This window comes from Limanda limanda, chromosome 13 (assembly GCF_963576545.1).
Source record: "Limanda limanda chromosome 13, fLimLim1.1, whole genome shotgun sequence".
In the NCBI taxonomy this organism is placed as follows: Eukaryota; Metazoa; Chordata; class Actinopteri; order Pleuronectiformes; family Pleuronectidae; genus Limanda; species Limanda limanda.
Genome location: NC_083648.1, coordinates 6,685,386 through 6,698,113, shown reverse-complemented (window position 1 = coordinate 6,698,113; position 12,728 = coordinate 6,685,386). Strand labels below are relative to the sequence as shown.

The 12,728-nt window shown below is 42.2% G+C and overlaps 1 protein-coding gene across 1 annotated transcript in view; it reads left to right on the top strand.

Annotated features, from left to right (window-relative positions):
* The window catches only part of epb41l3b (erythrocyte membrane protein band 4.1-like 3b), a 44,999-nt gene that overhangs the window by 9,678 nt on the left and 22,593 nt on the right, over positions 1–12,728 (top strand). The window contains exons 2-3 of the mRNA XM_061083787.1: positions 6,638–6,837; positions 9,674–9,817. Coding sequence (XP_060939770.1) covers positions 6,649–6,837; positions 9,674–9,817 — 333 coding nt within the window. The 5' untranslated portion in view covers positions 6,638–6,648. The remainder of the gene's footprint in view (positions 1–6,637; positions 6,838–9,673; positions 9,818–12,728) is intronic.

Sequence of the window (12,728 nt, the reverse complement as noted above, 5' to 3'; positions counted from 1 at the left end):
TTGGGGGGGGTGGGGGGGGTGGGTGAAGACGACACGGCAGAGATGCTTTGACTCAACTGTCTTCACCGGGGGACAGACAGCATGTCCCCGGTCTCGGTGGACATGTCCCGGGGGGGGGGAGAACGGGTGAAACCTGCGGGAATCAGACACACGACATCCCCGGGCTGTTTGTGATCTGCAGTGCGGGTAGGCGTGGCCAGGGGAGGGGAGGGAGGGGGGGAATACCGCTGTTAGCATCCTCTCATCCCCTCCCTCCCCCCGGGCTCTGCATGCAATGGCCGGAGGTCTGACTTGACAATTTCATCAAGACGAGCACAACAGTGAGCTGTTGTTGCAGCTACATCACAGAGGGGGTGGGGTTATGGGGGGGGGGGGGGGGGTCAGATATACTTTATTGCCCCCATGGGGACATTCATCTGGGGCCTAAGTGCTCCAGCAGCTGCAGGACTGAACAGTGTCCAACAAGCAACAAGGACATATCGGGAGGAAGAGCCAGAATGATAATGCAGAACTGAAGGTGATTTTGCCATAATAACACTTAAAGGGATAGTTCACCGAAAAATGGAAATTAACTCTTTAATTACTCACCAAGTCAATGGAGGGGTGGAGGGGAAGTGTTTGAATCCAGAAAGCACTTCGGTAGTTTCAAGAGTAAACAGCATAAACCACTTCCTTAAACGTAACTCCATCCTGCTCCTGTGGCTCCATTATGCTTCTACGTATCCGTGTCCCGGAGAGGGACGCACGGATACCACCGACTCTGTTTGATTTATGCTTTTCCGACGACCGTCCGTCTGAAAACAATTCACCGCCAAACAGTAGGTGGCGCAACGGAAGACGAGCTCAGAGAAGCCTACCCCATTTCTGGGAAGAAGAAGTCCACGTGTGTTTATTTACCTCTGTCGGCTTGCCTCCCACACACTGAACCACTAGACGCTCTTCAATGTTGCTATCCGTATTCGTATCGTAGTTGTGTTTGGATTTTAACGTGACCGTCTTATGATATACGGAAGAAAACCGGAAGTTTTAGGTCCGGAAATGTGAAATCTGGAAATGACGTTGTACGGAAATGACGTCGTACGGAAATGATGTCGTTAGCGGACCAATCACAGTCAAGGGCTGTCAGTAGGCTATCCGAAATATCCACGGATAGTTAGAAAAATCAGAGGTGCACGAAAAGCTCTCCGAGGCGCTCGGAGAGGGCGTTCCACGGCGGAGAGGGCGGTCCTATCTGTCCGTATGCGTAAAAACGGAGTAGCATAAATCGGCCTTAAGTGTCCGTAAGCCGCGGAGTTGAAATCCGAATCGAAACTGGCGTAATTTACTCTGTGTTTTAATCCCTATTGTCCGTTGTGATCCTCGTGAGAACACGTCTCCAGTGGAGGACATCAGAGGACAGGCTTTTCCATGTTTTTGTACGACTGTAAACTGAATATAACTGATGAGACAAGAAAAGCCACTTGAGGACAACGCCACCAGGCTGAAGGACATGTCTGCCAGTTTGTCCATTATATTAATTGGCAGGATAACCGCCGGGTAATAAGAGGAATGCGGCCATGACTTTGATCAAAACAGCTTCTTTTCACTGTTATGATTCGATTTCATGCTTTCATTTTACAGTATGACATGTATTTATATACAACTGCTCTTTATAGGGTAAAGTAGGATCCAACTGAATACCAATATTGAATAGTCTTTTAAATTAGTTTATGGACTTAGGGTATAGTGGTTTCCAAGTAGCAAGCAATCTAGAGCCATATACAAATGACAGATGCATCTTAGCTGAGCCCAAGATATTGACACCACCTCTCCACATAAGGATATTATTTGATGAATATTTCATCTAAAATCATTTTAAAAAGTGTTGTGCTGCTCCTGTGACCCTTGTTTATGCTTATGGAAAGAAAGGATCAGTATATCACTTTACAGCTGATTTGCTGATTACCTATAGCTTATCTCATAAAGTGCTTAATCCCCATCGACCAGTAGCTGTATAAGACGTTATTACAGAGAATTAACTCTAATCTTTCACGTTTATAGGAGATTTTCCCCTTTGTCAAAGGAGCGCTACAGATGGAGTGAGTGCTAACTTCAGCAAACATGTAATTTAAGAATTGTTTTTTCCTCTCAGCCACATCCGCGTTGTTTGTGTTTTGGCTTTCAAGGAAATAACCCCCGGCCCTACGCAACAGCACAGCACAGCAACAAAGACAGACCGATGTTGCACAAAGAATTGCAAACGAGTCCGTCAAGTTGAGAAACGTTAGTAAGTTGTGTCTGTTGTGTCCCTGAAAGCCTTTCTGCTGCAGACAGTAGAATGTGAACCCAGCGACCTCACAGCATTTATGGCATTCCTCGGCAAAACCAGCTCTCTGCTTAAAGTCACCTTCCTGAAACCAGTTTACCCTCTGCTGGTGAGCTGTCCAGTTTGGTCAGCGAAGCTTCAACTGATTGATCTTTCAAAATTCAGCCCCAACTCCTCTCCCACACGAAGGTTATGATGTTCAGTTTGTGTTATGCTTTTGGAGGATGCATGTTTTGGTGCAGTTGAACTGTATTGTGTGATACAGAGCAAAGGATGTAGAAATAATAGAAACTCCTCAGTATAATGAAAGGCAGTACAACTACACCCTATATCCTATTTTTGTAGGACTATTGTATTAAACTGTGTTAGTTTTACCATGTTTATTCAATAACTCTTAATTTTATTTGAGAAAAAAAAGTGATTCCATAAAGCACCGGCCTTGAGATGTTTTGCTTAGTCACTGATGTTACAATCCATTAGTATTTCCAGGAATAACCTAGTGGCAGTCTGCCATCGTCTTAATGCGTCTGAGTAGTTGGACTGACGATCATCAGGTATCTGCTGAGAATTAGAAGAAATTCTACTCTTTTGTTGGTGTAACACCTGTAATTCTGGTTTAGCTGTTTCCCATGATGGACGTATAAGGCAGACAAAGGCAGGACCCCGCCCCTCTCTGTCTCTTCCAGCCACCTCTTCCACCCTTTTCTTAATTATTTATTTTAAACCCCCAAAAGATTGAACTTATCAATGCGAATTCTCTCATTTGAAAAGCTGGAACCATGAAAACAACAGCATTTGTGCTTGGAAAAGACTTAACAGTTGATCATAACTTTTGAAGATAATGTAATAGTTTCATCGCATCAGCTCTACAAAACGAATCATCAAACATGTCTTCTCTAAAACAGTAGTTCTGCTATTGTAACGGTACAACTTCTACACAGTGGTGGTACTCTATGCATCCAGAGCTGAATATAACGTTGCATCTATAATAAGTAGCTGCATTCACAGTATTCAATGAATGCCATGAATCTACTATATATGTAGGGCGATAACAGATACTGAAGGATCTCGTTTGCCTTTGAGAAGACGCGTCAGGACAAAACACATCAATAATGTTGTTTGTTGTTTCTGAAGCCCGGATAGTTGAAAACACTTGAGGGGTCCGTAACCCCTGAGCAGAGGTGTCTGGTTTGAGTGGCCAGGCCAGCTACATGGTATCCTGTTACAGTAGCTGGGTTGCTGTGTAACAGCTGTCAGCCCTGCAGACATGTGGAGGGGTCACATCATACGCGGCGGGCCCACTCGGGATGGGCTGGGATGTGTCAGAAAACACAGGCCATACCCCTCCATGTGACCTCTATAAGCCCCCGGGGAGGGGTTGTGGGAGTGGGGGGAGAAGTGGAGGGGATGGGACCAGCTGTGGTGTACTTCAGCTAATATCACTCAGCCCAGATGGCAGCTCCTCATCCTCCTCTGTATATGTGAGTGTGACTTTCCAACAGTGTGTTTTTATAATTATAAGTGGACCTTAAAATGGAGATTTGCATTTATAGTTGCTGATCAATTGTGTATCGTAGCTATTTACTGAAAAGCCTGTGCTGAGTGTGTGTTGTTATTTTATATCTGGTTTAACTAGTTTGTTCAGTGGCGCACATGGTTTGATCAACTTTGGTTTAGTTTTGATTCATGTTGGAAAGAAGATGTTTGTGTCTGAGGGAGCTGAGTTGAAATCTGCCTGTCTTTCCAGAAGCCACATTAATACTGAGAGCATTAGGTTCTGTTTTTCCAATGACCGTGGAGTCAAAAGCTGTTTCCTAATCTGAAAGATGCGTTTGAGTTTTGTTCTGCTCTTACCATTGCTTTCGTTTCTCTCTTCAGTCAAAGTAGCCATCATGCTAATTGATGAGTAATATTTTATTCCTCAGTCATACGAATGCAAGGGAAACTTCCCGTATTGCCAAGTTCACAAAACATCACTTTCAGAGTCACTGGATCGCTGTGCAATCCACAGCACACGACTTTCTGTCCTGTGATCCGGAGTCTCAACTGACCGGCAACAGGTCACACACAAGGCAGCAGCTAGTTGTTTTATTTGAACCATTTTAGCCTTCTTTGCAAATAGACATTTTAACCTTTTTTATAAGATTCACAAAGGGATTCAATAAGATTTGGATTTGATAATATGCTTTTAAACATCATTTCCATTTCCTGTGTGCCAGAGGATTTTCCCGGTAAAAACCTGCCAAACACAAATCATTTATGACTCAAAACACAAAAGCCTTCATGACCCCGAGGGATTGGAGTCTCGTTTCGCAAGATTACTCATGAAGAAAGCGGAAAAGCGTGTTTATTTATTGAAACAATCAAGGGTGATTAGATCAAATAGACTTTCATTGAATCTTATACTCAGCTTTATTGGCGCTGCTGTGTATTTGGAGTAATCCAAGGCGCTAAATGAGTTGTGAATACAGCTTTCTGAATGCATAATGTATGTTCCAGTCCATGGTGGGGGTCACACACAAGGCTACTGTGTGGGCTGTTGTTTGGTCATGTGAAGAGTGCCTGTCACCAGTGACTGAACGTATTCTTCCTCCATTTCTATGGTGCTAAGATGTTCCTTTCTTCCCCTCCTACCATAGTTCCTGTTTCGTGGGGGGGTTAAGAGAGGCAAAGGTTACTGTGCAACTGTAATCAGTCCGCTGATTACTGAGCCGCTCCTCAATTCTGCCCCCCACGGTGCAGTAAGAAAACAGCAGCGAGGATTTGACTGGATTTTGGTTGAATTCAGTTGAGTGGTTTTTATCTTCATGTTCTTTTAAAAGCAAGTGTTTGGAGATTGGATCTTGTGACTGCATCAGTCCATTCACGTTGATGCCACTCAGGCCCATAGTCTCGGTTTGGTTATCTTTACAGCCTCTTTATGGCACCGGAAATTACTTATATTCAGTGTGATCAGCATGTTGTGTTCGGTGACCTTTGATTCTTTAAACCCACACTCCTGCCTGATTTCTTTGAAAGCAAGGGAAGGAAACGCAGAAGAAACCTTAAGACTCCAAACTGATTTAACCCATTTCTTAGTCCAGATTTCCTGCTGTTTTGAGTTAACATCATATTCATCTATTTAAAAACTAAGCAATTCCCTACTTAGTATATCATTTTTCATTACAATACTACCTTTTAATGCCCAGAAACCACACATTTTTTTAAATAATGTAGTAAAGGCATGATGGGGCCACAGACCCCAGCTGTTTATACTCAAGCCATGTGCTTGCCAGTGTTTCCTCTCAGCCGATCATGTTGACATCATATCCAGTTTGTTTTTCTGACTGGAACAGTTTTCTACAGATTGTAAAACAGGTTGACCCCCTCGAAAAACAACATGAGGCATTTACAGATAATCAATAACTGTTGTTTTGCTACAGTTTTTTTCCGAGCCACAACTCTCCATTGTGGTTGTTTCAGTCGTTCATCAGTGTGTAGATGTTCCGGGATCACCTCAGCCCTCAGTGTTGTCTTGATGCAGAGGCTGACGTCCTCTGCCATGGCTGGAAGTCACTGATCCTCCCCTGCAGCCATCCCACCCCAGCGTAAACACCGCCCTATAAATAGTGCCAAGGGAGAAGCATGCCAACAGCAGAATGACAGGCATCCGTACTACACACCCCAGATTCTAGGCATACCCCCCTTCCTCCTCCCCAAAAAAAACAAAACAAAAAAGAAATCACATCCCCAATGCCAAAGCCTGTGGGTACGGTTAGCTCAGGGTCCCCAGAGGGATCAGTCATCTTTGTTTGGCAAAACTGGCCATTAGATGTTTCCTCTTATTAACCAGCTTTTGGCTTCTTGGGCAGCATCTGTTGGCTCCGGTCTGCGGCTATTCACAGAGGGAGAAGGTCAAGCACGCTTACTACTGCTGCTGGGATACTTGGGATGGTTGTGTGTTTATACTCCACGGAGGAACTTAGGGGAGGAGGCTGTGAAAGAATGGTTACCAAATGATTCAATCATACATAATAAAATGGAGAAATTGACTAATGAGAAAACCAACAGTTAGTTCCATCTGTAAATTCAATTAATTGCAAACCAGTTTAATCAAACCCCTCAGTGACGTCAAAGCACCGGCTGTCTCAGCACTTTCCATTATCAGCCAGTGACACAAATGAAAAAAGGACAAAGCCCCTTCAGTTAATTTAACTTTTTATTCAAACATTGTCCATCTGTCTGCATTTGCATCATTGCATTTGGTCTGAAGAGCAACAGTAGATCACTTCTTAACAAGTCAGCTGACTCATCCATTTCCCCTCTTTATCCTCCTCTTTTCCTCCACTTCAGCGTGATTTACCATGACAACTGAATCAGGCGCAGACGCAGAGGCCAAGCAGCCGCAGGAGAACAAGGAGACGGAGAAGGGGAAAGCTAAAGCAGCAGCATCCCAGCCGGGCCAGGCCGCAGCCGAGCCCACTTCACCTCGGAACCAACCGGAGCAGCTTCCAGCCGCTGTCGGACACAGCACCCCGGCCAGGAAAGAACAGGTCAGCCTCTTCATAACCACGTTTACAACACAGGCCTGTCCAAACATGCAGGCCAACAAAATACCCAGCTAGCTGTCACGGACATCTGGACTACAATTAAATCCACAATAACATCCTCTGAATTAGCCCTCTTATTTTCTATGATGCCTAAAAATACACTTAAGTGTTTTGATTAAGGATGAATTCTCAGAATGTAAACACTCCACATATTCTCATATTGTAGGCTTGAATTTGAGAGGGAAAACACAATACACACCATTCATTCTTCTCCTGAATGAATATTGTCTTTGTGTGAAAATTTGAAATGAACATGGGAAAAGAAAATACTGACAACATGGCCCCGGAGGCCTCAGCGGTGCTTACAGCTCTGCATTAAAACATATCTGTTGCCAAATCTGTGCTTTGATTTTGAAATGGCGAGGAAAACACACATTGTGAAACCACAAACAAACTGTGGCTGTGTTCTTTGGAAGCATTACGTCAGATGATTGTACAGATTAGCACAAATGCACTCAGCTGTGGGAATGAAGAGTAAAGAAGCTACTGGAGTATTTGGGTGAGAGTAAAACCTTGTGAATGCCGGTTTGAGATCTCTAGTTTCAGGCAAAGAAATAACCAAATATCCGTGAAGTTTGATTTTGAACATCCAGTATGGTTGACTCTGCTGATCCATGATCCAGTGGGCTATTTTCTAAAGGTCCAGTGTAAAGGATTCATCAGGATTTATCTGTACCATTTGAAAATTCAGAGTTATGTTTTTTAACCTTAACCAACGGGTCCTCTTCCACTATGTCTGCCATGTTGCACCACCATGTTTCTCCAAGTAGCCCACAAACCAAACGCTGGCTGTAGAGAGGTCCCTCCGTTTGTTTACCTTACCTGAAGTACATGTTCCTTCATGCTTTGGTGGGGGGGAGTGAATCACATGATCTTCAGTTGGCTGAAAATTATACAATCTTAAAAAATGAAAATGAAAACAGTGAAAACAATTTGCTTTTAGAGAAGAGCATTGGGAAGAAATTGGTATTTATATATTCTGCTGTGAAACATTGGACATCCCAGTTCTTCTATCTTCTATGAATACAAATATAGCCAGTGGCCTGAACATGTTATAAAGGCAGACAGCCCAGGTAGCTTCTGATGTTATCTGAATACTAAATGCCTGTCTGCCGGTTTTGGCCCAAACAACCTCCAGGGCTCAGTATCTAATCGATCTGGAGATCAGATTTCCAGGGCTTTGAGACTACAGCCCTTTCCCTGCTTTAGTACTACTTTAGCCAGCTGTACAATACATGCATACAGATCTGGTCTTCAGCATGAGCTACCTTGGCGATCACAAAATTGTTTGCTGATATAGCCCAAGGCACAACTTGCTTTAAAGAGCTCCATCTGTACGAGCTTTAAATCAAACCGGTTCAGCTGTAGGATGTTTACTCATTGCACAATGTATGAAACCCATTTATGTGTTTATTTTTTCATCAGGAAGAAATTGATCCGTCCATTTGTTTAACCTGAAGAGCAGAAAACATATTTATAATTCTATTGAAAGAAGGTTTGTTTGGTGTATGTGGGCTCTCAGACTGCATTAGAGATGAGATTTGCTCTGAGCTGTCTGTTCTTATTGTTGTGACTACACGATGGCCAGGTCAGCGACCTTATGTTTTGTCCCATTCTCATAAAGACGATATTTCAGAAGCACAGAGAGGGAAGACTTAGTGATTAGACTTATCAAAGGCAACTGGGACAAACACTTTTTTGTTCATAACTCAAAGATTTGCACACTAAATATGAAAAATTGATTTCACTCTAATGTTGTAACTGGATAAAATAATGAAGTGGTGACATTTTATTTCCCAAAGGGCACAGTGTCATGATTCAGCCACAATTCAGGAACAGAAAGCAAGATTGTGACCATATTTTCTGCTACTTGTGACGTTGATAGAAATGTGGTTTTACCAAAGTATTTAGCATTTGCGATAGTCCACTCTGGACCAAACAACACTCTGATGTTGACACAACGAGAGCAATGCCCCTGGCACAGCCCTCATCACGTCACACTGAGGGTGATGGATGAGGCTCGGCCATTGTCGGATTTGTGTGAATTAGCAGAAACATGGCTGAAAGATATCACAGCAACGTGACACAACCCAGTCAGTCATTGCTGTGATGCATCAGGGAAGTGGCCTCTGTTTACAGTTCCTCTACTGGGATTTCATTCATCTGTGACAATTGTCTCTGTCGCTCATTAATAACCCATGAAAGCTTAAGAAAAATTCTTTGGTATTCTTTGGAAAGTTGAAGTAAATCATATCTACGTTACGCTGTTACTTTAATTCTCATTCTCTATAGAAAATTATCCTAATTGTCTTGTACGGTTCCGAAGTTCCTCTGAAGAACAAGATAAGAAATTTGCAATGTGGGAGTGAAAGGGGGCATTAAATCCATTTTGTGTGCGAACAAGAAAAAAGAAATGTCTCTGAGCTCGAGGCTTCTTTTTCAGCATAAAGTCAGTCATGAAGGCTTTGTTTTCAGCCAAGTGGAAAATTGGATTTTCTCTGTTTAAGACAAAATGGCGGTACACCTCTAGGTCCTCTCAGTGGGACCTGATTACATTCACTCAGGGTCCCAGTCTGTGTTTTTTTTAGGTTTTGGACATGTGAAAGCACTGCGCTACATCAAAAATCCTTTAGGTCAGTCTGAGGCATTTAGGTAAGGAAATGGTGTGAAGAAAGTATTTCTACGTCCAGTCAGAAATCATTCAGTGAAATAGACAGAGAGTCCATACAGACCTTATATACTCATTGGTGTTAAATTGCACTTGTTCCCTTTGTCTCAGGAGCAGCAGGAAGAGGACCAAGAATCCCACAGGTCGTCCCTCAGTCGTCTGTCCAAGTCTCCATTGAGAGGAGTGAAGAAGGTGAAGATCATGCAGTGCAAGGTCTCCCTGCTGGACGGCTCGGACTTCACACTCGATGTGGAGGTGGGTACTGTGTGATTATTGTCTTGTCTATATTTCGAAAGGTGTTGCATTGAACACTTGAAAAATGAACACCCACCTGCGTCAAGACTGAAGCATTGTCTTATTGTTAAAGATGAATGAGAGCTGGTTCAGTCTGAATTAATGTATAAGCTCTTTTGCTTTAGATAGAGAAGTGGCAGATTCATTTCAAACAACTATCACTTGGTCTTTTGAATTGCCTTTATCAATGCCGCAGCACTAATGATATTTTCTTTTTAATAATTATATTGGGTTATAAACACTATTGTTGGGTTCTGTTTCACTGTAGTCCTACTTAAAAAACACTTTGCTTTGCAGAAGTGGAGGAACATGGCTCATGGAAAAGTTCTCTTCATTTCAATAAACAAATAATGCAGCATGCAGCACTGTTTACCCCGAGGGTTACAAAACATTCAATTTATCGCCCATAGAGAGCAACTTGAATTTCTGCATTGATATTCAAATACAAGTGTCCCACAAAAAGGAGATGAAACCCTTCAGAGTTTTTGTCTGGATTCCTCCATTTATCTGTCCTCTGACACTTGGCTCGCCGTATTAAAATAGAATAAAAATCATATATTTTCTGGCAATGCTTCTTAGAAACAGGGATTTCATGGATTTCACTGTGCATAAGCATTGAGCCAAATTGCTTTGGGGGATTTGTTTTTCCTCCAAAGCTTCTTCCCTGCAGTCTTGAGAGGGGAAAGAAAAATCACGTAACAGCCCTTAAATGTTTAGTTCGTACTTCAAAGCTCATCCGCGATCCAGAAATAAATCCTGTGAGAGAAAGGAAACCGACAGTCACTGAGAAATACGTGCCTTTGTCTTGTAAATGCGAAGCTTGCAACCTCATCATCCCAGCAGTGTTGCTTTTATCATAATGTGGAGAAGTTAAATACTGCGGTGGGATGTTTGTGAGGAGGAGAAAAGGAGCATGAGATGGTTGTTGATCACAATGGTTTAGAATGAGAGAGCAGGGTGAAGCAATAGTCTGGACAATAAGCCAAAACGGTCATATTTGAAAATAGACTGTTCTCTAAATTTTATTGACTCAGATTTAGTTGCATCACGATAGAGCGGTAACCAGAGCTGTCAAATAACAGCATAGTGAACCTTGAGCATTATTCTGATTATCTATAGCTGTTTTGTTTCCAGTCAAGAGACCCCAGTCAGTCATAGTCGCAGCTTTCTGCCTTCAAACAGTCGTTTCTTTCTCAGAACTTCATGAATTCAAAAAGAAATCTGACCAGTGAACTCACCTGACATTTCACTCTTGCATACTTTCTTCCCTAACAATACAAAGTGGAGTCTTTTCTCAGGGTTGTGTGGCTTTCAACTTTTGTACTTTTCTCCCCAATAATGTGTGCGGGGCTGAAGTTAAGAACCAGACCTTTCTTCTCGGGTCTCCTCTGAGCAGATTCCATCCCACCAGGGGTTTGGATAGAAAGATAATCCCAGTGTTTTTGGTGGTGGCGGTGAGGTGAGGCGTTCTGACCGTGACACAGGAGCATTTGTTGGAGGGAATCAGTGTCACTGACTTGGCGTTGGCAGCCTTACTTGATGTCCCGCTGAGGACAGGGAAGGTTTCTTAAGGACAAGGAGCTGGAAACGAGGGTCGATGGGGGCGACTTGTTCTTGTGTGTTTCTGCAGTGCTGCTGATTTGAAAGGATTTTGCTCCGAGAGATGTGCTAATGCTCTCTTTGACGGTAAATAGATACTGTAGGTAACGTAATGAGAATTCCCCCTTGTACTGCACCTAATATACCTGAAGATATTATGTATTTGAATTAGAGCACGATCGATGTGGATTTATGGGAACCCAATACAAACAAACTTGAATTGAGAAAAGTAACTTAATTATTTTTCTATGGCTTGGGTGCCAATCTGAATGTTGAGTGAAAGCAAAGTACTATACCATAAAGATGGTGGACTTGCAATTGTGATGTCAAATAACAAAATGTCCAAATGATTGCAGCGGACACATCCATGACTTAATGTAGGTCAAGCTGGACATTGGATCTGACATTTCCCACAATGCAATTTAGTTGTTCCTTTCATTACGCCATGCCTGTCTGGGAAATGTTAATCTCTTTTAAACTCTTTTTTTACACAGTGATATTGTGTTCTATTATTTTTACCCATCATTTCCCTATTTTTATTTCCCTTACAAAGAATAATAAGAGATCTTGAAGCTAAAGCTGAGACAATCCTTACAACACCAGGGCTGCATCTCCATTTACCAACTGCTTTTACTGGATAATATCTCTTATCCTCGTGATGAGTAAACTGATATTCTAAAAAAACAGTTGACAGTAACACAACAAAATTCGTATATTTCATAAATGAAGAGTCCCGATTCTTCAATTATCTAAGTGAATTAACTTAAGTGGTATGAGCATTAAATCAATACCTGGCCTTTTGAGAGATGATTTCAATTTATTTGAGAACACATTTCTTTGAAAATATTGATTTTATCATCCTGCAGATATGGAGTTTAAACTAGATTAATTACGTTCTCCTGCAGTTGAGCTTTAACTGTATAAGCACAACAACCTTCCATCTAATTCTCATTTAATCTATTTGGACCCTCCTTTAAAGCAAGATTATATTTCTCAAGCGGCTTATCCTAAATGTAATTAGTCTACTCTCTGATAATGTGTTTTATAGAAATGTAAATCCCTGTTAAGAGTGTATTTGTGTCTTACAGTTACAGTATTAAATCATCTTATTTCATCTTGTAATCTCCAGCCCTGCTTCCTGGGTCTCGCTCATTGTTTCCAGACAGTGACGTCCATTAGATGAGGAATACTTAGAGCTAACCTTGGTGTAGAGGTCATTATAGGGAATGTGAGACGATGGATCCAGGAGAGACACAAACTGGAATGATTGAGT